At 40.8% G+C, this 25,192-nt stretch overlaps 1 protein-coding gene and 1 long non-coding RNA gene across 2 annotated transcripts in view; one reads left to right on the top strand and one right to left on the bottom strand.

Annotated features, from left to right (window-relative positions):
• Positions 1 to 25,192, bottom strand: part of LRP5 (LDL receptor related protein 5) — a 130,898-nt gene that overhangs the window by 52,523 nt on the left and 53,183 nt on the right. The window contains exons 6-7 of the mRNA XM_041481126.1: positions 11,298 to 11,694; positions 10,641 to 10,812 (exon numbers count right to left, since the gene is read on the bottom strand). Coding sequence (XP_041337060.1) covers positions 10,641 to 10,812; positions 11,298 to 11,694 — 569 coding nt within the window. The remainder of the gene's footprint in view (positions 1 to 10,640; positions 10,813 to 11,297; positions 11,695 to 25,192) is intronic.
• LOC121360940 lies at positions 7 to 1,137 on the top strand. Its single transcript, XR_005956274.1, has 2 exons — positions 7 to 226; positions 520 to 1,137. It is a non-coding gene; the product is annotated as an uncharacterized LOC121360940 (long non-coding RNA).

Genomic DNA, 25,192 nt, shown 5'->3' with positions numbered 1-25,192 from the left:
TTTAATTATTGAAAGTTCTTTTCTGTCGTGGCTTTCAGGTGGTCTTAAGGAATTGATTGTATCGTTTTGTTGTGTTTGCAGTTGGTGTATGGTGCGGGACATGCGCCTGTTCCAGCAGTACTGGGGGCTTTTCCCCCTCTCGGTCTGTGTGATCAGCCCAAGACCAAGGTGTGCAGCAGGCTGGTACCGCTCTGTGCACCGTGAAGCACCTTCAGCCAAGGTCAAGGTAAGAGCGAAGCAATTCTTCCAACAAAAGCCTGCTAGCGGAGAGGCAGAAAATTCTCCTTCCAAAGGAGTGCATCTTTCTTCTCCCTTACCACTCTCCTGTTTCACCGCACCATAGAATGGTTTGGGTTGGAAGGGACCTTAAAAACGACCCAGTTCCATCCAGAAGTCCCCCCAGAAGTCCAAAGGCAGCTGTTTCCTTAGCAGAAGGAGGTCAGGAAGAGGCAAAGGCATCAGCTAAGTCTGGATAAAGAAAGAAATGGGCTAACCTGTTTTTTCCCCCCTCCCGAACAGCCAATTTGGAAGCACTCTGCAGAGATCTGCCTGGGAGGAAAAGCAGAGCCAGCCACTGGAAACTGACACGGGAGCTCTGGTGAGGACTGCTGCTCCCCCTGCCTCGGTGGGGGAACTCCTGAGCTCCCATTCCTCGGCTGGGAGTGTTGCTCCTCTCATCCAGCCAAGCCAGAGACCTCCAAGGTAAGGAGCAGGTAAGGTTGAAGTAATGACATCTCCCGAGTAAGAAGTGACATGACAAAAGGAAACGGCCTCAGGTTGCACCAGGGAAGGCTTAGATTGGATTTTCGGAACAAATTTCTTTACTGAAAGTGTGGTCAGGCATTGGAGCAGGCTGCCCAGGGAAGTGCCCATCCCTGGAGACGTTGAAGGGATGTGTAGATGTGCTCCTGCCTGCACACTGAGGCTCTGGCATGGACCTGGCTTTCCGTTGCCATTGACTGGAGCAGAGGGTAATCAGGAGTTCTCTCGGCTGTCTGAGGCACAGAGCCGTGGAACCAAGTAAGCCCGAGGCTCCTGCGTGCTTGCTGGGAGCCTCGAGATGAGTGTGCATCCTTGCAAGCTTGCAGGTTATTGGAATATGCTAAGGAAAGCAGAGGGAGGGAGGGAGGGAGGGAGGGAGGGAGAAAAACGGTACGCATCTTGCAACAGAAACACTTTTTCCCCCCAACTTTTCCTTTATGAAGCTGGTGCTAGAGAGTGTGGAAAAGAGGGTGGATTTTTATTTAGAAACTTCCCTATGGGAAGGGAAAGAAAGTGGGAGCTTTGGAAGTGTATGCATTTTTACTCATTTAACACTGAATGCCGGTTGCCCTGCAATTTAAGCAAGTCTGGGGGAAGGAGAAAAAGGAGTGAGGGGTGAAAGCATTTCAATTACTTGGCTTTGAAGGACCCTTCTGAATGAGAAAGAGACAGAAAACACTTGTCAAATGCAAGTTCAAGTGAAAGCCACTTCTGCCAATGAAGTGTGCAGATGGCTGTGGGGGTTCCGCTGAACCCTAACTGGGCCTCTATTATGTCTTTATTGCTCACAAAAAGGCCAGGGTCACCTCCAGTTTAGAATAAGTTAGCATCCTTTCCCACAGAATGACTCTGGTCAATCAAGCCAAGCAAAGGAAGTCTTCCTTTGAGTGACTGCTATCCCATCAGTGCACTGAAGAATTTTTAGAAAGGATAAATAGACACAAAAACCTTTGGTCTCATCCACACTACCGACATTTATCAGAAAAATTTCCCACCACTGCAGGCAACCTTGGGAGAACTAGGGTAGGCTGCTGGTGGCTGTCATCTGTGTCTGTTAGATTTCTCTCTCCTTAGGCCTGGATGATATGAGTCTAAAAATGGTACTGACAGCTTTCAAGATTTCACTAATAAGATGTGGCATGAAAAGCAAGTTCCACACCTTTATTTGTAGTGTGAGTTCTCCAGCAGCATGGGAGCCTTACCAGGCCAGCCCAGCCAGGTTTCCTGTTTCTTACAGCATCCATGTTTCATGTGTTTCACAAGCAAAAATTGCAGAAATTTGTGCTGACAGGCACCTGCGGTACCATCACCTGCCCTCCCAGCGTTGCTCAAGACAACCCATCTGGAACATTCCAATATGGTGTTCTGTGGTGTTGTGAAATACCGTCACTAATGCAGATGGCCTTAAAAAAATGAACAAAGCTGAAACAGGAAGCTGGAATTTGTGTCTGTGGCAAAAATATTTCTGTATTCTTCATTTAAGAAGTTCACACCTAACGTCACTAAACACCAAGAAAGGGTTCAAACAAGAGCAGGGGGAGAACTTTTTTCCCAGTGACAAGTTAATTTCCAAACTATGGCATATTGGCAATCACCTATCTGCAAAACATCAGAGAAACAAGTCTCTTCCAACACTGGTATAAGACATTATTCATGAGATCACAACTCCCGGGCAGTAAAAATCACCTTCCCTCTAGGTCAGAGGTAAGCTCTATGGCAAATTGAGCATTTTTCTTGGGAAAATACAGAAGAAAGTACGAAAATGAAATCATAAAAGGTAACAGTATTTAAAGGAAATCACTCATAGCTATTGGCAAACAATATAGCCAGTAAGTTCAAGAAGGTTACCAAGTTAAAACCTCTCTCAACTACCCTACCTGCTAGTCTGACAAACTTAAAGTTACTCCAAGTCCCACAGAAGCCAACTTTTTCTCAGCAATTGGAAAAACACATACTTGTTCTGTGCTAGAATATACATCAGGTTCTCTTAAAGGAGGGCTCATTTCCACACTCCACAGGTACAGAAGCCTTTGTACCACTACATACAAAATCCCTCTTTTAAATACAGGAAGCTGATCCCAGCAGTGGAAGTAAAGCAGAATTCTCTCCCTAGCAAGAGGAAAAGGGTGATTTGAAATCAGATAGCCTAAAATAATTCTTCAGGGAGAAAGGAGAGCCCCAAACATGTAAAATTCAAATAATTCTTCAACTTTGTAGTTTAATACATCCTCAGGATTTCCTCTCAATAAATATGGCAAAAGCTGCACATACAGAAGTAATTTCTGAGCACTCCACAAAGACCAAATTTAGAAACTGCCTGTCAGTTGCTTCTTTTTTAAGTTGTCCCTTTAAATGAGTAGTACAAAACAAAAGAGTTCCTGGATAATTACACAAGATTTAGAGGGTTTTATGGCAATACAGCAGCTCTAATAAATCACAAATCATTATAGATTAATGTAAGTTCATACTAGTAGAAATTTGAGAGTGGAAAGACTCAAAGGAATATTTAAACTGCATATTTTTTTCACTTTGAAGCCATTTGATACAGTACCAAACAGGGCATATAAAAGTTGAAAAGAATGTTTGATCAAAACCATCCTATGAAGGGATCTCATTCAATCAAAACATTATTTGAGAGTTTTCTACTAGTGCATTAAGTGACATGACTAACACAGGCCACATCATCTCCTGTATCATTGAGGTGGGACAAGAAGTCCCTGCTGCAACTGCTTCTACACAATGGGGTATTGCTGCAAGGCTGGTTTTGCTCTACTTCTTTGCAGATGAGAATTTCTGGTTATTTATGATGCTGAAGGCAAGGTCAACTAATATGAACCTTGCACTTGGAACAGAGAAACAGAACTCCTTGATGTTTTCTCAGTTCCTGAAAATTGGGGAAGGGGGAAAGAGAGAAGGCTAATCCAGTATCTCAGCACAACCTCTAAGAAAAAATTCTTTTTACTACAGAAAAGATTTGCCTTTATTATGGAAAATCCATTTATGCTCAACAGTAGCCCAGACAACAGTCTTCACTTCAGACACGTAGCTGCCTTTTCCATATGTATGGCCTAGGCTGTGAAGAAAAGAACTGGCATCTCGAATTTGATTTGTAGTTAGTTATCTGGGAAATGCCAGCTTAAAGAATTAAGAATGTGCTCATGGCACCTCATGCTGCCAAGGAGACACGGTACATACCTTGAGGACTGAAGCTCCCATACCCCTGTCAACTGGGCTGCTGCATTTCAGCCAAAAGGTGATAAAGACCAAACTAACTGAGTCTAGGTCATCATTCACCTGCAGAGGCACTCCACCATCCCTCCCCATCCTATCCCATCCAGAACAGCAGAAAAAAATTTTTCTCAAGAAAATTTTGCTGAAGAATGAAAAGTTTTATGTATCTCCAAGAGCAACACTGCCAAACACAGGATGGAACCAGCCACAGCTTGGGTGTGTTCCTTACAATAAACACTTTCTTCTTCAACACTGTCATACCTTTCACTTGCTCAGGGCTCAGATGCAAGTTCACCTGGCAGCTAACACTGAAAAGGAACAGGAGGAAATTCACTTTCATAAGTTTATCTTCTTCCCTTTGGTCAATAAGTCTTCTGCTCTGTGAACAGTTCCTTTCCACTTAGCTTAGAACAGAAATGTGTCACCCTTCTCTTCTGAGCTAAAACATCTAATTCTGTGAAACTGGATCTGACTTTCTTCAACAGCTCACATACTTGGCAAAAGTCCTCTTAGAAGTAAACAAAGTTCATGTGGTGCAAGGTATAAAATAACATATTGAAATGCCTAATTAAGCAGTAAGCAAAACACAAACTGATCTTGTAATTAGAAGAGTGGAGCTAGAAGGCTCTGTGCTCCTGAACAGGATATGTGCGTTGTTTGTTGGCAGATAGAGACTGGCATTATTTCTGTGTTCCAGAAAGAGGTAGTATCACATCAGGAAATCCTGAACCACAATTCAGGGTTTAGAAACATGTAACAGACTCAGAAGAGTTTAAATTCATTAAAAGCCATTAAGATCTGAAATCACTCACCAGTCTGACCTGCTGAACATTGCAGATCATTGTGTGTCATCTCACCAGTCTGCTCCACACTACAGCCTGGAGTGTATAAGGCTGGACAAACTGCAACATCATTTCTATGACAGCAAAGCAGTCAAGATCATTCCAAATATGCATGAGCAGAAAATTCTTCCTTGCAGAGGAAGCTGAGACATCCCTGGGAGTCTGAACTGAGGTGCTTACTCCTGACCCCAAATCTGGTGATGAGTCTGTTGTTGCAAGGAGAGCACAGCCAACAGACAGATGAGAGAGTGGGGATTCTTAAACAGGAGAGAATAAAGATCCTCTTCCCCTGGCTGCCAGGTTTCCTTCTTCTTACTACAGGTGTACACCGCTGTGAGGCTGTACATAATTTTGCAGAGATAGAGTTTCTTTTAGTCAAAGATACAGCTCTCTTCCCTCCCTGAAAGTCTGTGTTCCACCCCAGAAAAGTCCCTCTGGGAAAAGCAAACATAACTGATTTATCATCAGTCTTAACAAAGTCTAAGAACTGTCACAGAATCCACAGAATCACTAGGCTGGGAGAGACTTTCAAGACTATTGAGTCCAACCCATGCACTAAAACCTCAACTAAACCATGACACCAAGTGCCACATCCAGTCTTTTTTTAAACACATCCAGGGATGGTGACTCCACTACCTCCCCAGGCAGACAATTGCATTACTTTAACTCTTTCAGTAAAAAAAGAATCCTGTAACAACATTTTAACGTAGTCCTTCCTCCAAATGTCTCCTTCTATCCATTCTATAATGGCTACATGGTTCCTGGTCTAAATCTGGTCTCAAGCTCACCAGTACAGATTATACCCCTCCAGAAGCTTAAAAGATAGTTGTTTATATACCAGATCTTGGACACTGCTACAAACAGAGCTCTCATGTGATAAAAGTTGGCTGAGCAGCGCCCTTCAAGTGAAACAAAAAAATCCCCATCCACCTTCAACAGCATTCATGGTTCCTCAAGCTAAACACAGAACGATACGGAGGCCTGACTGTTGGGAAGGATGAGAGCTTGACAAGAAAGTTTCACAGATATGGATGCTTGGCAGAAAGATTTTTGGATGTAGAATCTGAAGAAGGAATAGAAATGAAAGCAAGTTTTGATATAGAAGAAAAGAATTGCTGAGCCAGTCTTACTGGACAACCAAGGAGGCAAAGGGTATGTTAGTTAGAAGGGGTTTTATGGCTTAGAGCAAAGGATAAACCCACCTCAAACAAGATGATGTCTTTACCAAGCAGAAAGATAGCACAGGCAAACAAGCCTGCCGATGTTGCAAGTAGAAAAAAGGTCTCAGAATTTTCCACTGCAAGAAAACTGAAAAACAACTTCTAGCTTAAACTGTAAAGTACTTTTAGTGGTTGGAGAACAGTAACATGAATATGGTAATTATAGTAGTTAGCTATAGATAAAGGTTAAGGTATAGATGGGTTCTACTGTATTAAGATGCTCAGCAAAGAAAAGTATATAATGCATTTGTAACCTAAACTAAGGGTCTCCAGGCCTGCCTGCAGATGCAGCTGACAGCTGTAGGCACAGACTCTGTCGCCCATGACCCTGGACTGCTGTAACACCTTGGATGTAATAAACTGCATTTGGAAGAGCCGCCTGGAGTCCTGCATCCCTCATTACGGCTTTTACACCTGACAGCTACTTCAGATTAATAACAGCACAGAGGTTTATAATGCTTACAAACCACACAGACAATCCCCAACAAAAAAACATATCCAACAGCCACAAGCATGCCACTTCTCCAATAGCAGAGCTGAATGCCAGTCAGAAGAGCAGTGCATTGCAAACAGAAAACCAGAAGTGGCAGCATCCAAAGGAGCTGCAGGAATACAGAGCTGAACAGAGCTCTATGAACTGTGGAGATGAGCACCAGGTTTGCCAGCCCAGTGTGTTAATGTGCTATTCAACATTAACACACTGTATGTCAGCATCGTGTGCTGTATATCACTTCACATATGTAGCACTTGCAGCTGGAAAAAATGTAATCTACCAATTTATCAGAAGTAAAAAATATAGGATGCAGTAAAAAGTATAGGAGATACATATTTCATTCATCTAAGGACCACAGTGTAAGCTTCAATTCCTAACACTTATTTGCCAGAGTTTTAAATGAAATCAAATGTCACTGAAAAGTTTCGAAAAACCCCATTGAAATTAAGGCTCCCTCACTATTATAAATCAAAGTCCTGCATTCCTTAATTCTATGTCCATTTAACTTTTCTGTTCTCGTATATTAATAGAAATAGGCAGTGTGGGAATTATTTACATTAATACAAGTATAAACTAGGTCTTCTGAAATGCATTTATATTTATAGAAAACAAAGCTTTGAGATTTTTTTTACAGCTAATTAGCATGTGGCAGTAAGTTTAAATTAGATTTCTCCCTATAAGATTTGCCTGTTTCAGTAAACCAGTATAGAATATCTTCCAAGTAGTTCATTACATTGCATAGGTTTTTTTAATCCTTTGCTGAAAAATTAAACACACACACACAAAATGTATCAGTTATGAGAAAATGTTTCAAACTAAATACTGCATCTTTTAGGTCAAATAACTGGAAAATAAAGTGTGATATGTGAAGTATACTTGGACTTGTTTAGAAAAAGTAGCTTTAAGTTAGTTTAATTATTATCTTTTCTCCTCAAACAACTGACTTCTACAAATCCTACTCCTATATTTAAGTTGCAAATTGTTCCAAATAGCCTTTTACATTATTTATGCAGAATGTGATCAACAACACACTAATTACAAAGCTTGTTTCCTGAAAACTCAAGGGCAGCCCATACAACTGCACCTGGGAAAGAAATTCCAGTGAGCTCCATGATCATCTAGTGCTGACTTAAAACACCCTATAAACTTGCAAAGACTTACTGTCTGTGATATGTTATTGTGTATGTGATAGTTATGTGATTATGGATCTCCCACAAAAAAAAAACAAATGAAGGACATTTGTCAAGAGAGGGGAAAGGGAAGAGGGCGACGAGGGGAAGCTGCCAGAAGGGATAGTCTGCTGAATGCTTATTCCAAGAATATTGCACAAGCTCAACTAAAATGCATACATAATGACAGGCAGCTGAAAATTTCATAATTGCTCATTATGCAACTATACCTTAGGCACTTTAAGCAAATATTGAAGAAATAATACATGGGAAAACCTGGCTTGCCATAAATTTTTTAAAAGAAGAATTAAGAAACTATACACGTGGGCCTTTGCTTCTCTCTCTGCTGGAATCCTGTAATCCTTATTAATCTGCTGTTTGTTCCTGGAAAGTAACTTTTCTCTGCCAGTAAAATCCAAAGTTCAGTTGGATTAATCCATGCCCTTTACTTACAGCTAAAGCTGTGTGGACAAACACATGATTTTGACAGACACGACTCAAAATTTGCTATCTGTTTTCTATTTGCCATACTCTTTGTCAAAGTAATTTTAAAAAATAAAACCTGGGAACAGTGTTGCCACAGGGTGCCAAATTTGCAGCGAAAGCCCCGTAGGCTCCTGTCACACAAAATTTTGACAAGCCTTGCCAAGTGGTTTCTCCAGGATGCAAACAGCTTGCAAAGTGACTGGGCCCTTTGTGTTGCAGTTGAACGCTGCAGATGGGAAGGTTAGCAAAGGGTTTTGACAGGAAAGGGTAACTGCTGCTTTCACCCTGTGAAGTTCTCCATGCACAAATAAAACACAGTCTCCTGGTCTAGGGTGATGCTTGGTGTAACCTCAACAGCTCTGTAGAGATCATCTTCTAGCTGAGGAAGAGTGCACCCAAAAGTAATGTCACAGTGTGTTACCAGAACTGAACAAAACCACCCCTGAAACCAACCCACCCACCCAGGGACATTCACAGGGCACTTCAGACCCGAGGTCCAGGAAAAACAGGACAGATGCCTTCAGCTTATCGAATTTCCAAGCTGTACAAAGTTCATTCACCGTTTAAGAACTTCAAATTCAAACAGGCCTTCCCAGTGAAAGATGACTCCCTGGAGATCTAGAATACCAGAAGCCAGAGCAGAATACCAAGCAGAGACACACACAAATATGCACAAGCTACATTCACTGTCGTGTTTTGTTCTATGTAGAAGGCAGCTGAAGGCATGCCATGTGATGAAAGCAATTCTCAATTACCATCTAACAGCAATTTGGGATCCCATCTTCAGCACAGACAAGGCAGAACCTTCTTTGCCTTCTGCAGTACAATGCAGCTGCAGAATGGAACTTTCTGAACTGTGTAGGGGCAAAATACTTGGTTGCAAGACTTCCTTCTTCAGGAGCACTCAGCATAAATCTGAACGTCGTTTAAGATGAAGCAAGAACTCCCTCCTTGAAGTGTAGCAAGAGAGTAAACCACCCAAAACATCATCAGCTTTTTTTTTCTTTTGCTACCTAATGAGCTACAAAATAGTTTAAGAGTTTACTATCTACCATCCCATTTATGCTGATTTTAGGTGATAACAGAAACTAAATTTATCCAGTAACATGCTTCAAGGTAGTTTTAGGTGTCTATTGGGAAAAAAGAGAAATCCCAATACCCAGCTGGGTCAACTACAGTATAAAATATAAATATGTATCCTCAACTTGGAAGTCAGCTGATTTTTGTTTCTGACAAGCTGTGGATGCAACATGCATACATACAGAACAAATCACTGAGACACAGTGGCTGCTACTAAAATGGCATGCTCTTGGCAACAACACACAAGCACGGGAAAATGAGTTTATGCTGAATAACTGCAGCAGCAAGTGAAACTGGAAATGCCCCACCCCAAACAACATAGAGTGAGGTTTCGTGCATATTAGGGCCAGTAGAGTAGCATGAAAATAAAACAGAGTGAATAAAAAGCCCTTACATTGGTTTCTCTGGTTTTCTTAGACTTTGAAGTCAAACCAAACAGGACTGCTGGATTTGCTGCCTGACAGTGAAGTAAGACAGACTGAAAAGAATGCTTAACCCCTGGAAACACAAGGCAGCCCCAGCTATAAAAGGTGGCATCTGGAATGTTCCTTGTCCTGCAAGCTGAAAGGTAAGGGGAGACAGGATCTTTCTGGCAGTCGTCAAACCCAGTATTAGCTACTGCCAAACACTGAAATTAAATTTCTTGAGCTAACAGGCATTCTAGTTTCCTCTCTTCCTGATGGCAAAATCTTTAGAAAGGAGTCATTCCTCAAAGTCTATTTATCTAAATTATTTATCAAAAAATGTTGCATATGCTACTACCCCAAACAACATTAAAACTCAATTGATTTCGCAGGCCATGACCAAGGTAGACATTTCCCTCCTCAAATTCAGGCACGGACTGCCTATATTGTTTTCAAAGCATTGGGCACTTTAAAAATTACTTCCTGTCCACAAATCCAGACATCACATAATCATTAACATCCTGAAATATGGCTTTCCAGGGCCTCCATATCCACTGGCTCCTGTACAAGAACCTTGCACTGTCTTCGGCATCCAGCAATTTTAGATAGCAGTTCCAAGCACCACAGACAAGCCAAAACATCTTTTATACAAATTTTACCTGAGTGTCCCAATTTGTTGCAAAAGCCTCAGGTAAAACCTGAGATTTCAAGCAATTAAATTACACTTGGAGCAATGTAGGCATAACAAACATACCATTTCTTGCAGAAATTTTCTGAACCACATGAATGTACTTCCTTTCTTCTCAAATATGTCTTGTTATGCTAAGTATCATTTTAATATTAATGAAACAACAGACTACTCCAAAAATGGGTAAACATACCCAAGACAAAGCTGCATATGGGAACTGCACTTGTTTCCTACAAATGCACCCAAGTATGGCTCTGTTACTCACCTCTATTTTATCTGTTTTTGCATCTCCCCAGTAAAGCTTGTTTTTCTCAAGATCCAGTGCCAAGCCATTAGGCCACCCAAGAGAAGTATTCACCAGAACTCGCCTTTCTGAGCCATCCAAATAAGCACATTCTATCTTTGGACTTTCACCCCAGTCTGTCCAATACATGTAGCTGTAAATAAAAATAATAAATTTTTTTTTAAAAGGGAACAGTTAATGCATGCAACAGGCAAGACAAGAGTTAAGGTCTGTGTTGCTTTTGAAAGAATTTGCTTTTTGCTTCCCCAACAGCAGCAAACAAGCCAGCTTCAACAGTAATCAGTGAAGACAATATAAAGTTTGAGCAGTAAATAAATTAAACTACTGAAAATATGCAGTGGCCCAATTCCTTCATAGTTAGGATAACACTGAAGATGCAGAGAAAAGAAAATGCAACCAAACACCCAATGAATAGGTTCATTGAAGAACATTACATTTAGAAGTCACCTTTTTTGCACACAGCTATTGAAGGGATGAATCAAGGGAAAACCAGTCATTTCCTGAATATCTGAAAAACGGTACAGACATCATCCTGCAATTTGCATGCTTTCACTTTCAGGAGACCATAAGCTGGATGCCAAGACCTACCCCAGGGCTCCCACTAAGCACCAAACTTACCCCATTACAGGATTGAGCACTATGGCTCGAGGTTCATCTAGGTTTTCTGAGATAAGAATCTTCCTCGACGTCCCGTTCAGCCGCGTCACTTCGATGCGGTCTGTACCAGTGTCAGTCCAGTAGAGGTTCCTGGCCACCCAGTCCACAGCAATCCCATCTGGATGGTTGATCTCCGTGGTCACCAGAGTCTGGGCTCCAGTGCCATCGAGATAGGCCCGACGAATGGCCCGGACATCATCATCAGTCCAGTAGATGTAGCCTTCCACAGGGTCATAGTCGATGGCGATCGCGTGTCTGATGTTGTCTATCTGCAGAATAATGTCAGTGAAATCCGGCATGTCCAGGGAAATCCTCCTCAAGTCAGTTCTTCTGGCGAGCAGCAGGACTTCCTCAGCACCTGGGGAGAAAAGCATTCATGGCATCATTTCCCTTAGTACTGATGTGAAGATTTCAGTAGAGCACAGCAGGCTGTGAACCGCTACTGTCGCTGTAACAAGAAGAGATTTCCTTAAATCAAGCTTTCATGAAAATATAACTTGCTTGTATTTTAGATGACAATTTCTCCCAGCCTTCTAAACTAACACTGACGATAGCAATCTGTCTCTAGAATCTAAAAAAAAATAAAATTTGGTGGGTGTAGGTCCAAATATTTCATCACATTATAGAGACTTGCTCAGTCAAATGTCTCACTAGCTCCATCAGTGCACCAGACAAGTTTTCAAACATGCCCTACGCAGTAAATGACAGGGGCTAACAGAAGACTGGAGTATTTTGTAAACAAATTCCATTAATGATTTACTCCAGACAGTCCAACAAGAAAACAAGTCACAACCACAGCAAGTATTTATCATTTGGCCACAGATGACGCAAAACAATTTTAATGCAATAGGATTGTTGCTCTTTTCTCTCCTCTATTCTTTTTCCCCACTGCAAAGTTTTCCTGCTTGTGGAAAGGGTGCCAAACAACAACTTGGAGTACATTTCAAGGACAAATGGCATCTTCAGTGTTGTCTGACACTGAAGTGGAAACTTCTTTTATTAGCGCAAAAACAAGAACAGACAGCAAAATGTGCAGTTGCTTCATAAAGTTTCCCCACATCCACCCATGCATTCTTCAGTACAAAAAGAGTAGTATGTGGGGCTTTTCCTATTTCTGTGTACCAAGTTTATGCTGGGTATTTTGAAAACTGACAAGGAAATTTTATTGTTTAACAATACTCCAAAACTGGAAACCTAAATAAAAGTAATTTGTTTTATTTCATCCAGACCAGCAAACACCACTAGGAGGTGGCAATTTCCAGTTTCCCCCAACAGCTGAGATTGAATGAAAATGGCCAACATGGGGACATATCTTTTGAGCCCACTAAGAATAACAGAAATTCAAATCCTAATGAGAACATTCTTCTTACTCTGAAATATTTCATACCTAGGCATTCCTATGTAGTTCTGGAGACAGAGAAGTTGAATCTATTGCACAACACAACCAAATTTACATTCACTATGGGTGCTGGATTTGGCTTTGAGTTTGGAAATCAGGGTTTAGCCTCTACATATCTCAGAAGCTCTGGAAAGAAATAGCACTCAAGGCACAAGTGTACAATGACAGCAAGGATCTAAAATAGTAGTATTTTAATATCATTTAAGCACTTCAAATTACCTCAAACCATCACAACTCTCGGATGAAGCAGTGCTGCTCTCCTCCTTACCATGGGCTGCTTGTTCTCACTTCTGTATCACCTGGTCTCACATGCAAGCACAGCATGGCCTTGTACCATGGCTGCATGCTGCAAACCAAAGACCTGATCCAAACAAAAACTAACTCAGTAGAAATGAAGCCATCAGCCTAAGTTAACAACCAGATCTGCAGAGCTCCACAAACACTTGTGCTGGCACAGTGAGGGGCTCCAGCAAGAATGCTGCTACCAATCAGCATCAGCTGACAGGGTCTGGTAAGGACAGCATCACTTTGAGGCAAGGCTTAGGTAGAAGAGAGAAACAACAACTCAGAGCTGAAAAAAACCCTGGAGAAAAGGGAGGAATGAAAGCCCATGCATTCATGACAGCAAAGCAAGAGAAACACAGCATCTACAGCAGAACCAAATACATCAAGTAACAAAGTTTTATATCTAGCTTGTATGCTTCTGAAATATTTCATTATGGGAATCAAAATAAAAACTGTTTAGTGAAAGTTAAGTAAAAATTCAGGCCTCAGAACTCAGCATGGGAAAGGGTGACATATCTGGTCATCTAAGAGTTGTAGAGACGCAGAAGGGTTTTCAATTACACATTTTAAAGGACAGTCGAGGTGTTGGAGTCACTTTTTATTTAAGAGAACACCTGGAACAACATATGGCCCTCTGTCTCAGGGAGGATGATGAGCGAGTCAAGAGCTTAGGAGTTAGGATTAAAGAGCAGAGCAGGCAGGGTGACAGTGCTGTGGGTGTTTGTTACAGGACACCAGATCAGGAGGAGCAAGTGGATGAGGTTTTTACAGACAGCTGGAAGGAGCCTCATAGTCACACACCCTGGTTCTTATGGATGACTTCAGCCCCCCATCTCTGCTCGGGGAGCTGAGCACACACAGTGCATGAGGCTCCTGCAGAGCACTGATGTCAACTTTCTAACACAGGTGGTGGAGAGGCCAGTGAGGAAAGATGTGCTACTGGACCTTGTACTAACCAAGAACAAAGAACTGGCTGGGCTGTGAATGTGGGGGGCAGCCTTGGCTGCAGTGACCATGACACGGTGCAGCACAGGATCCTGCAAAGAAACAGCATCCTGAGTCAGGTCCTGAAGAGATAACTGATCTCTTCAGGCATCTTCTTGAAACAATCTTGTGGGAACATGCCTTGGAGGGAAGAGGAGTCCAAGAGAGGTGGCTAATACTCAAGGAACAGCATGGCAGCTGTTCATATAGCAAGAGCACTCAAGTTTATATCCATCTTAACCTCTGAATTTCTACTACATAAATGTGTCTGCAATCATAACCTTAACTGAAGTACAAGTACTGCGAAGCAGAGGACCATCAAATACCTGCCTAGCAAGTGATAACACAGCAATTACCAATATTACATGTATTTCTAGGATAACCAACACTACAAGCCTCATTGCATGGGAACAACCAGATAAGAATCAAATGCATATGTTTTGCCTCTTCACACAAGGGATTGCAGGGTCACCTTGGTTCACTGTAAACAAGTTCAGAGGAAGCAACCATCAGTCTAAGGCCCAGATTGTGTCTAGAAATGCTGACTAGACAACAGGCTGAAAGACACTGTTAACACTCCCTAAAACTCACAAGCAGTACCAAAACAGCCTTCACTTCCTCACAGCAGCAATAATTAGACTCAGATCTATTAGACTCACCTCTGCATAAGACCACGTCCTTATTTGCACGCAGAGTATTGTTTTGACCAGGAACAGGACAGCCCAGCCATATTGAAACAACTACATGACTAGAATCTTCTTGCAAATCAAAAGAAACAATTTTTTTCTGACACGTTCAGCTGCTCTTTTTCTCCAAGCAAACAGTACTGCAGATACATTCCCAACCTCAGTTCTGTCCCATGGACATATACGGCTAAAAATAAACAGGAAAACTTCTCCCTGCTGACCTAGCAAACAAGAAGAAAATCTTCCATTGACAATTGGGACATTTTGTTGGTAGTTGAATGAGATGCCTCTTGGTAATTTCTTCTATTTTCTAACATACCTTTACTGAGGCCTGTGAGGAAAAAGAAATAGTAAAGGGAATGGGCTACCTGGCTAATTCCGTAGGGATGCTTAAAATCAAGTGAAATATCACACAAAAAGACTCTTTATAGAAATGCACCTACATCCTTAAACATTAAAAAACAAGTGAACAGAGAAAATGTTACCACAGCATGTACCATGACATTATACCCCCCAGTTGAAAGCCTGTAATAGATTGTTATCGGAGATAGTTTTTGATAGGTGCAAAAAATCCTGTCTTTTATTACAACACACTTTAAAATTACAGTTGGTTATAACTGTATTTGACTCCATTAACAAATTTCTAGAGAGAAAGAGTTGGCAGCAGGCTCTGAGCACAACACCAAGAGACGAGAACTTGACACTGGTTCTCTCTAAAAACCTGGACAAACACGCTTGTCTGGCTCATTAGTTTTATCTGTATCATGGAGGTATTTTGATTATTAATGTTGGTAGGAATGTTTTCAAGGCTGCAGAATTGTTGTGCTGTGACTTGCCCAGGGTTATCCTAGATACCCTAGAATCTGCTTAACACATTACAGCCAGCTATTTACCTAGTGCTAAAGTGCTATAACAGACATTTAATTAACTTCATCTTCAAAACCTCTCTCGCTGCAGTCACTTCTCTAACCACATGATCAAGAGATTCCCAACAGAACTGCTAACTGTTACAACATGGTCATTTATAACACCACACAATGAACAAAAGCCTTTTTGGGGGGAAGTGGGAAATGCAAGCTATTCCAACATCACAACTGCAGCAACCAAACACTTCAGCAGAAGTTTATGAGAAGTCTGCTATGCAAACCATAAATAGAAAACCAGGAGGAACTAGATCAATCTAAAATTTCCAATTAGAAAGCATTTTAAAATACCCAAATTCAAATTGTTTTACTTTTTCAACTGGTTTAAATTTTGAACTGCTTATTTTTCTCTACTCTATTCATCTCAAGCTTTCTGCAGATCTTCAAGAGAAATTTTTAGTAGATCTAATAACCATAAGAGCTGATGAGCCATTCTGGTTGATGCATAACCACAGAAAGGTTTGGGTTGGAAGGGACCTTGAAGATCATCTAATTCCAGCCCCTTCTGTCAGAGGCAGGGATGCCACCCTCTAGATCAGGTTGCTCAGAGTCCCACCCAACCTGGCCCTGAACTCTTCCAGGGATGGGGCATCAGAACAACATCTGAGTTTACAAGAAAAAAAAAAAAATTACTCTAAACTCCATTTGCAATTAATAAATCTTAGAGAAACCAGTTAGGAGACCTTTTTTTTTTTGGTCACTTACACAAGATGCTTTCCTGCCATACCCAGAAATCAGTATTTTTAATATCTATGCTAGGATATCATTCTTGCCTTGATTTGGTTGGTTTGTGCTTTTGTTATTAAAAATTCATGCTTCACTGCTGGAAATGGCAACTGTATTCTATTTGCAAAACTAACTGCAATCAGAGCTGACAGCAGCAAAACAGGCCATCTCACCAGCTTGACAAGACCCTTTTTTATTCTTCCCTTGGCCCACTTCACATTTGACAAGTAACAAGACATCTATAACACAGTAACAAATGCTCCAATTTATTCACCCAACCTAAACATGTGGACTGCAGTGGCTGCCTCTGTTAATCTTTGCCAGAAAAGGCCACGCTATTCCTTTCCCATTTGTCTGTCTGCTAATTAGGCTAGAACAATGACCTATTGTAGGACTCATCCCCCAGTTTTATGTATATGCATGAGCATGCACCTGCATGTACAGACTCAGTCTCATTACACACAGCTCTGGAAATCTCTAGACTTGTGGGGAGAAAATCAGATACACTGCAAAAACAGGAAAGGTTTTAGCTCTGCTCCAAAGAACAAAATGGTTTAAGTGCTTTTTGAAAAGAGTGTGTTGGAAGTACTTTGACTGCAGGCAACTCCCTTACAAACTGCTTGAGCACAGCTACCTCAGCACTCATGATAAACGAAAAAGATTTATCAAAAAAGCAAGGGATTTTGTTGGTTGCTGCAATACAGTGAATTATCCAGCAAACTTCCAGTGTATGGCAAAAGGGGACCAGAGTATGGTCTTGGGAGAAAACACGGAGCAAATGAATACAGGTAACACTGCCATGCTGTTTAATCTTTCCAATATTCAAAACAACTACAACACCTTGCACAAGGGTTTAACATTAGTCACTCTTCACACCAAAAGAAAAATTATGTAATGAAACTGACAGGATACAAATCAACAAAACTCTGTAAAACCCCCTTCTTGTTCCTCAACCTCCTCAGAAAACAGTAATATTTAAGGAGTTGAAAGAAACTTTAGCAATACCTAGAAATAAATGGAAAATCTTTTTATACCTTCTCCTTGGTTGCCTTACTAGAGCCAGTTGCAACATGAACAGCACTATGCATTCCAGTCCAGGCCTTTATTTATCTTTCAGTCCGAGAGGAAGACAGGACTGCTTCTTCTTACTGTGTGACCGTGGTGGGCTGGGAAAGGCTGGCCATGTCCTCTCCAAGTGGACACTGCACTGCAATTTAAAACCAAGGCCCGCGTGCAGTGGGAGTGTGCAACCAGCAAAATAGAAACAGGAAAGGTTTCTTTGAAAGAATGTTTTGAGTGGCCACATTCAGACAGGACTTGATTTAATTGAAAGGTAAGTAAGCATAAGGAAAACTAACAATTGTGACAAAGAACGGAAATACCAGAGCACTTACGTAACTCATAAATTACATCATTTCTGTCTGCATGGTACAGGGAAAAGCTGTTGTCTCCTGTTTCTTCCACTATCATTGCAGCAGACTGCTAACTTTGCCTGAACCAGAAAAAACACCTACAAATCAGAGTTTTGACACATTCACGCAGCCACCAAAATGAAATCCCACAAATGTAATATTAGTTAAACTGCATAGCTGATAAGATCATTAGCACAAAGCAGCTGACTGGGACAAAAGTAATGTTTCTTCCAGAAAAAGCTGTTGCAAGACAGAAATCAAATGTTCTAGTTGAGGACAAAGCTTCTGTGAGACACATTCAGTTTTACATGCCCAGCACTATACTTGTGAGCACAAAGGTTTGAGAAGTTACTACTGACAGAGTAGACAACACTTAGGAAGCTTTACTCAAAACAGCATTAATGTAAGTCATAAATGCATTGGTATTAGCCAGAATAAAAGGTCAGCTCAGCCATCTGGCTACTGCCATACCAAGCAAAGAAGCTGCCCTTACACACAGGTTTCATTCAAAGAGCTCAAGCCACTTGAACAATTAAGTCTTAACCTGCCCTGGGGTCTGCATAGTCTCTGTGTGCTTTAAAAAAAGAGAAGAGAAAGTTGGAAATGTTAAGTGGTAAATCTATTACCTTATGGATATCATACTCCCAGCTTCTATTCTTTATTAACAACAAAAAAAATTAACATCCCTTTGCACAGAATTCTTAATAACAGCACACTGCAAGCCCTAGGAAGAAGGATGGGCCAAGAAAAAGTCTGCCAAAAATCCCTACCGCTAGAAAAAGGGTATGCTTGGGATTGTGGTGTTTCCTCACAAAGCAAGGTTTTAGAAGTTTATGTGTACCTGCTCTCTGCTGGAGATACACAATTCCACTGCCTCAGAATAAGAAATCTGACTTTGGAACCCACATCATTTTACCACCTAGTTTCTGTTAAACAGAGTTTTGGCAGTAACACATCAAATGCACAGAAACAAGAATCAAAAATTCATTACAACTCAACAAGATACATAATTGATATATTTTAAAAATGAACAGAAATACAACAGGTTTTCTACAATCCCACTACTACTGACTTCTAATTGCAGATGTTTCCCATTCAGAGAGACCTTGAACATATTAAGTTTCTTTGCACTGCTGTCATCCTTTATACAAACAGAAATAAATATTTACACCCCATGAGCCCTCTCTGAGGCTGAAAACTGTGCAGTGCTTTGAAATTTAAGCATTATTTACTATGTGCCAAGTCTGATGGAGGCCCAGAAAATTCAATTCTGAGCTGACACAATCAAGGAAAAAGCAAAACAGCAAAACAAAACAGACAAAAAAAGATGCAAACAGCTGCAAATTAGGGTTTGCAAATCTAGGGAGAGTCTCAATCTCACACTGATGCAGTAAAACAGAGAGACAGCCACCCAATGCTGCAAGAAGCAGTCAAGCCACAGCAGCTTAGGCAGTTATCACTGGGTCTTGGTGACTTTGCCTCTCTATGTTCCCAGCACAAAGGGAATGCAAGATAACAAAGTTTACATGCAAACCTTTTCAGTGCAGACCCAGGGTGTGGTTCTTTTGCAGCATAAAACCAGATTCAATCCAGAGACTCAACAGAGCTGAAAAGGGAAAGCTTCGCTATTTCCTTTATACGCACACACCAAAAAAAAAAACCAAAATAAAAAACCCCTAACCACAAAAATAAGCTCTAACTAGACAGTGTTTCAGAGTCCTGGAAAGTAGTCATCAATTTGAAACATGCACCAACAAAGCTTGAAAAGAAAGTTTCATTCACCATAGCCCAGGAAAACCACCGACAACAGAGCTATGTGAAAACCACCGGCAACAGAAGATGATGTGGCAGACCTTCAAGAATGCTCCTCACTCCCTCCAGGTTTGTTCCTTATGGCATGTTTCTAACGGCTTTTATCCAGTGAAATTATAAATAAGGCCATTTTCATATGAGGCTATTTCATTTTGTCACTACACAGAGTAGTCCCCATTGAGAAGCATAAAAGTTGCTATGAATAGAAAATAATGTAATCTTTTAATGTAAATCAAATAAACTCATCAACATAACACACTAAATAAAGCAAGGGGAAAACAGACTCAAAACAAAGATCTACACATGAATGAAAGGGAAAAATCCACTCACTAAATGAAGTAGAAGAGGTATACTTCTCTCATGACAAACAGATCAGGACATGAGTGCTGCTTCCCAATACAGCTCCAAATCAATGATAGAATGTAATCAGAGTTTATCTACTGATACACCAGGTTTCTCTTCCAAGTGCTAAATACTACAGACAGTTATTCACACAATGCCAGCAGAAGCTTTATCAGGTATTCGAAAGAACTGAATCTACAGCAGTTGTCCCAAATAACAGATATCTCCCTGGCCCTTCTCTTTCTCAAAAAGGCTGTTTCTCTCAAATTAGTGGTTGATCTACTTCATCAGAAAGTCTGGATTAATCCATACCATTCCTCTTATTTATCAGGAAGAAACGCTAGCAAAGAAATCTTTGGTGGTTAAATGGTATGAAGTAAGTACTTCACCATGAAGGTATTTGTCTGCCAGCTTGTCTTGCTTGGAGGCTTAGTTGCTGTAATAAATTCATGATTGCTCACCAAGGAACCGCAGACAAAACTTTTAAAACATGATGTGCACCAGAAATCCACAGGAGATGAGAAGAAAGTGCCTTAGCATTTCTTCCTTCATACTCTTCTATCTCCTGCATATTAAAAAACCACTATACATATTATGCAGTATTAGCCAGCAGGTTCCAAAAACAGTTTTCTATTTCACAACATGCAGAATGGCAAAGAGAAATAAGACCCTGGGAATAGTAGCCAACCCTGATCAACAGCCTCAACAACAGGATCAAGGACAGAAAAGCGTAGCTGACTCTTCAAACACCTGGAGCAAGTACTTTCTTTTCCAGTTATGAAAATGTGGGGGCTTTTTTCTGGTTTTCATTTGGGAGAGCATAATTTCTTCATTTATTTGAGAAACTGCAGCTGTCACACCTTCCTGGCAGAAGCCCTACAACTTCTAAGACCACACAAGACTAACTCACAGCCAAACTCCCATTTTCAAGCAAAGAACAGTTGCCTTCCACTGGAGAAATGCCTCTGGTGAGTTGAGGTCAATGTACCATGTCTCAAATGGCCACTTACATTCTGACATAGCAGGGACAATATTATTGCAAAAAGCAGTGGCTAGTTGCAACATCTAGACTGAGATATCTAAAAGGAGCCAGATTTCTACAAAGTACCTATCAACTGAGGTACATTTGAGGAGTGGAAGCAGAAGAGGGAAGAAATTCTCCTTGTTACCACTTTAAAACAACCAAACTCCTGCCACTGAATATATAAAAGGTTCTAAAAATGAGTAACTTATTCATTTGACTCACATTATGCTTAAAGCTCAATATACAGCAGCAGTTCTCATGCTGGCTTTAAGGAATGCTCATGCTGATGCACAGCAAGAGTTTAATTTCCACATTTCAAGCAGTGCAAACTCCCTTTTCTGTAAGGGTAGATTCACTGTGAAACCTGCCAGCTACCTCAGCATTAAGGCAAGTCAGTAGCAGGATTCGATTCCCTAATCTCCCTTTAGGAGAAGACCCCTTACAGGAGCAATCCATTACCAAGCATGGCATGGATAGCATCAGCTCACAAATCCGTGCCCCAGCACATGGGCATTCACTTTTTCTGAGTTCAGTAATAATATCAGTGTGAGCAGGAGCTGAAGTACCATTTTGATATGGTTGCTTTTGCAGCCAAATTCTTTGTCTTCACCTATGGCAGAGGATCATTTATGGTTTTATAGTCCTTCCTGGAGACAGTTTTGCTTGGGTCTAATTAAAATCACAGAATACCTCAAGCTGTAAAGGACTATTGAGTCCAACTCCCTGCTCTGTGCAGGACCATCTAAAACTAAACCCTCTGATCAAGAACATTGTCCAGACACCCCCTGCTTAGATCTATACTGAGCCAATGCCTAGTGTACTAAAGCAACACACTTTAGTTAGCACTGCCCTTACTTCCAGGCATCACTTCTTTGTGCAAAATTCAAAATATCAAAAGCATTTCTCCAAAACTATGGCAAACTTGGATGTTGCATTTATCATCTACTCTTTTCATGGCATGCAAATACATTTATACCTCAACCACCCTTATGCCTTCTTATCAAGAGGTCTCTCACATTGCTTTCAAACACAAGAAAGGCAACAGAATCATGACCTTTCCCAACACAAACGGAAAAAACAATATATAAGAATAAAATTAAATCTCCAAGAGATTCCAGTGTCACAGAAAGGCTTGACTTGTTTTGGTTTATGTTTTTACGTGGAAGTAAAAAAAGCTTCCTCTTAATACAGATTTAAATTTGGTAAGAGAGGAATTTATATATGTAAAATGGATCAAGAATTAATGATATCCAGGCCATGTGAAAATGCTGCAATGAATTTGCATAATGAGTAAAGTAAAATTCTGTAGCACTTACTGAAATATTTTATCTATATACTGCAGCAAGCATTACATATTTAATGAGAAGCAAAACCAAATCCTGAAAAATATTTTTTTTAAAACTAGGGGTCCAGAAGCTGCATGGATCTGGACTAATTCTGACATTGTGTAGCTCTGAGTGGCCTTGCTGAAGTTAAAAAAATAGAATAAAAAAGAATATTAGCTGAAGTCCAAGTTTATCCCACCTATTACAGCTTCATCACAAGAGAGCCAAGCTAGTAAAGACTTGGGAGAGCAAGGTGTGGAATACTGAAAATATTTTGCAGGCATCAGCCATGGATAATAGGTTTTAAAATGCTATCCAACTAATTCTAGTTCATATACTTTGACTAACTTGATACTACAATATCAGAAAATTATGTGCAATGAGAGTAAGAACCTTTGGGAATGCAACTCTGACAGGCAGAGGGAATTTAGGAAGTCAGAGTGACTGCTTACAGAAAATATATCCACTAAGAAAAAAGATGTGGCTTTTGTCATTCCTTTAGAAGGCCTGCAGTGATAGCTGTACGCCAGTGACACTGAACACAGCAGAAAGAAATTATACATTTTCCAGAAACATAAGAGAAACATGCTGCTGAATGCTGTTTACAAAAGCAGCTCAGTCTTGGAAGGATGCAGACATATAGCTGCTGTATAAGAGACTGGGATCAGGGTTGAATCACAGCTGGCACGATGCACAAAAAACATCTAGACTTCCCTGAATGTGACTGACCTGAACCACATGGTCAAGCCACAGAAGGAAGGAAAAAGCAAGGGGAATCATCCAATATTTTGAGACTGCAGCTTTGCCCAGCAAAGCAAAACAAACCTGCTCCACAAAGGCAGAGCAGGGTGCAAAGATCCAGCTCCATTTCACCTGGAAACATTAACTTCAAGTGGTACAAATTGCACCAAAGGTGCACCAGAGCTGGAGGGAGAAACAGATAAACTCATGTCATTCACGGTGCACAATGAGGAGCATGAGGAAGGTCAACCTGCTCAAAAGAGGTGACAGGTATCACCTGAAGTATCTGCCCTGCTGGGTAAAAATGGAGCAAATCATTTACTGTTGGAGACAAGACAGCAGCCATTAATACATTTGTCTTTCTCACAACACTACAAGCTACCACATGCCCAACAACAGAACTCATTAATCCTAGGAAGGGAACCCAGGGAGAGAAGGAGAAAGAACAAGTTCTTGAAAGGAGAGATTGCACACAAACAGAAGACTCATGAATCAAAATAATTCTGTTCATAAAGAAAATAAATGTGATCGTTAAGCAATGAAAGCAGGAAAAAATTCAGGATAGTCCTAACTCAGCAAAATTACTAAAAGAAGGTCCCCAAGCTTGTGAAACTTCCACCCTCTTGCTCTGCTTTTAACTGGCCTATTTGCTGGAAGAATTACACAACCCTTCTAAAAGACTGCAACCAAATTTTGGTTCCTTTCTCAAATATTCAGGCAATTGCTCAAGTCAGCATAGGATAGGCTTTCAAACAAATTAACAAAACAAACAAAACACAAAACCAGAAAACTACCTAGTCTAAGAACTGAAGCTCCATTTGGAGACGTGAAATTTCACTAGTCAGTTATTCTTAAGTCACAAGGTGTTACCAGTTCCTACTGAGCAGGCCACTCTCCACAGGCACAACCAGAACCTGACATCAGAACACATCAGACTCTGACAGGCTTTACCAACTGTGACTTCATTACCTTCTATGCCAGCAAGATTAGGTTCAGACACCCATCTAAAATCATGTATTTGACACATCCAACAAGACAACAGTGGTCCAACACAGCCTCCTAAGTAATTTCAAAGACCAGAGCTTGAATGTTTGCTAGGAGTACATGGTCAGGAGCAGCTGATTTACTTTCCAACTCCCTTGCTTGTTGATATGGGAACTTCAAGGTAGTGCAGAACATTTTCAAGCCAACAGAGGAAAACAGACCTAGCACCGCGAGTCTGCAAAACAATAAATTTACCTATTCACCTGCACAAAACACATACACATTCCCAGAGGAGAACATACACTTGATGCCAGTTGCTTGCTATCTATCTGTCATCCATTATTACTGCAAAAAGGTAATTAAAAAAAAATTTATTGAGAGCAATTCTTTAAAACCAGAGAGAAAGCAAGAATGAACACCAAAAGCTAAAACTTTGGAAAATGAACTATTATTTTAACACAGACAAAATCCTTAAGGTTCCAGCATATCAATGATTAGTTTAGTCAAAGCATAAAAATCTAGAGTTTCAGAGTTTCATTACATACAGGTGTAACTCAGCAAGGGAAATACTGGCACAGCCTGCCCATGAATTCATACTTTTTGTTAATTACCTAGGCCCTTAACCATTTGTAAGAGCTACAGAGTGCTCTCATCTGAACATTATTAATGTATGTACACTTCAATATTCAAGAGAGCTAAATCACCTAAGTACCTCAGGGCTTTTCTGTTCAAGAATTCATTCTGACAGATATATACAGTAACATTCTATGGTTATATTTGCACCAGTAAACTCCCCATGTGGACAGGGATTTTGAGAACAGAATGCTTTTCCCTTCTGCAGATAAATCACCAGCAGCTTTTGTGAGATTCACTGAACAGCCTGAAATCAAAGAAGCTCATATGCCCAAGTGACTCTGTGCTTGTGCTCCTCTGCCCAAGCCAACAGGGAACAAAATGAAGAGGTGGTCAACACCCGTGGGTCTGCAGCTCCTGCTACAACATCACTACAAAGGGCTCGTGTGGAGAACAAAAAGTCAGTTCCTTGCAACCAAGGAGTTAATTAGCAAGATGGGAAAGAGAAGCACATGGATATTGGCATAAGGCAGACAGGGCAACAAAAGATGTGGAGCTTGGGAAAGAAATAATCCATAAAACTGAACAAAAAAGCTACATTCTTATGCAAAACCAGATTTCCTGTTCTCATCCCACTTTT

The sequence above is a fragment of the Pyrgilauda ruficollis genome, unplaced genomic scaffold, assembly GCF_017590135.1.
Source record: "Pyrgilauda ruficollis isolate IOZ18807 unplaced genomic scaffold, ASM1759013v1 scaffold55, whole genome shotgun sequence".
Lineage (NCBI taxonomy): Eukaryota > Metazoa > Chordata > Aves > Passeriformes > Passeridae > Pyrgilauda > Pyrgilauda ruficollis.
The sequence above is the reverse complement of the archived record's forward strand: the minus strand, read 5'-3'. Positions and strand labels throughout refer to the sequence as shown.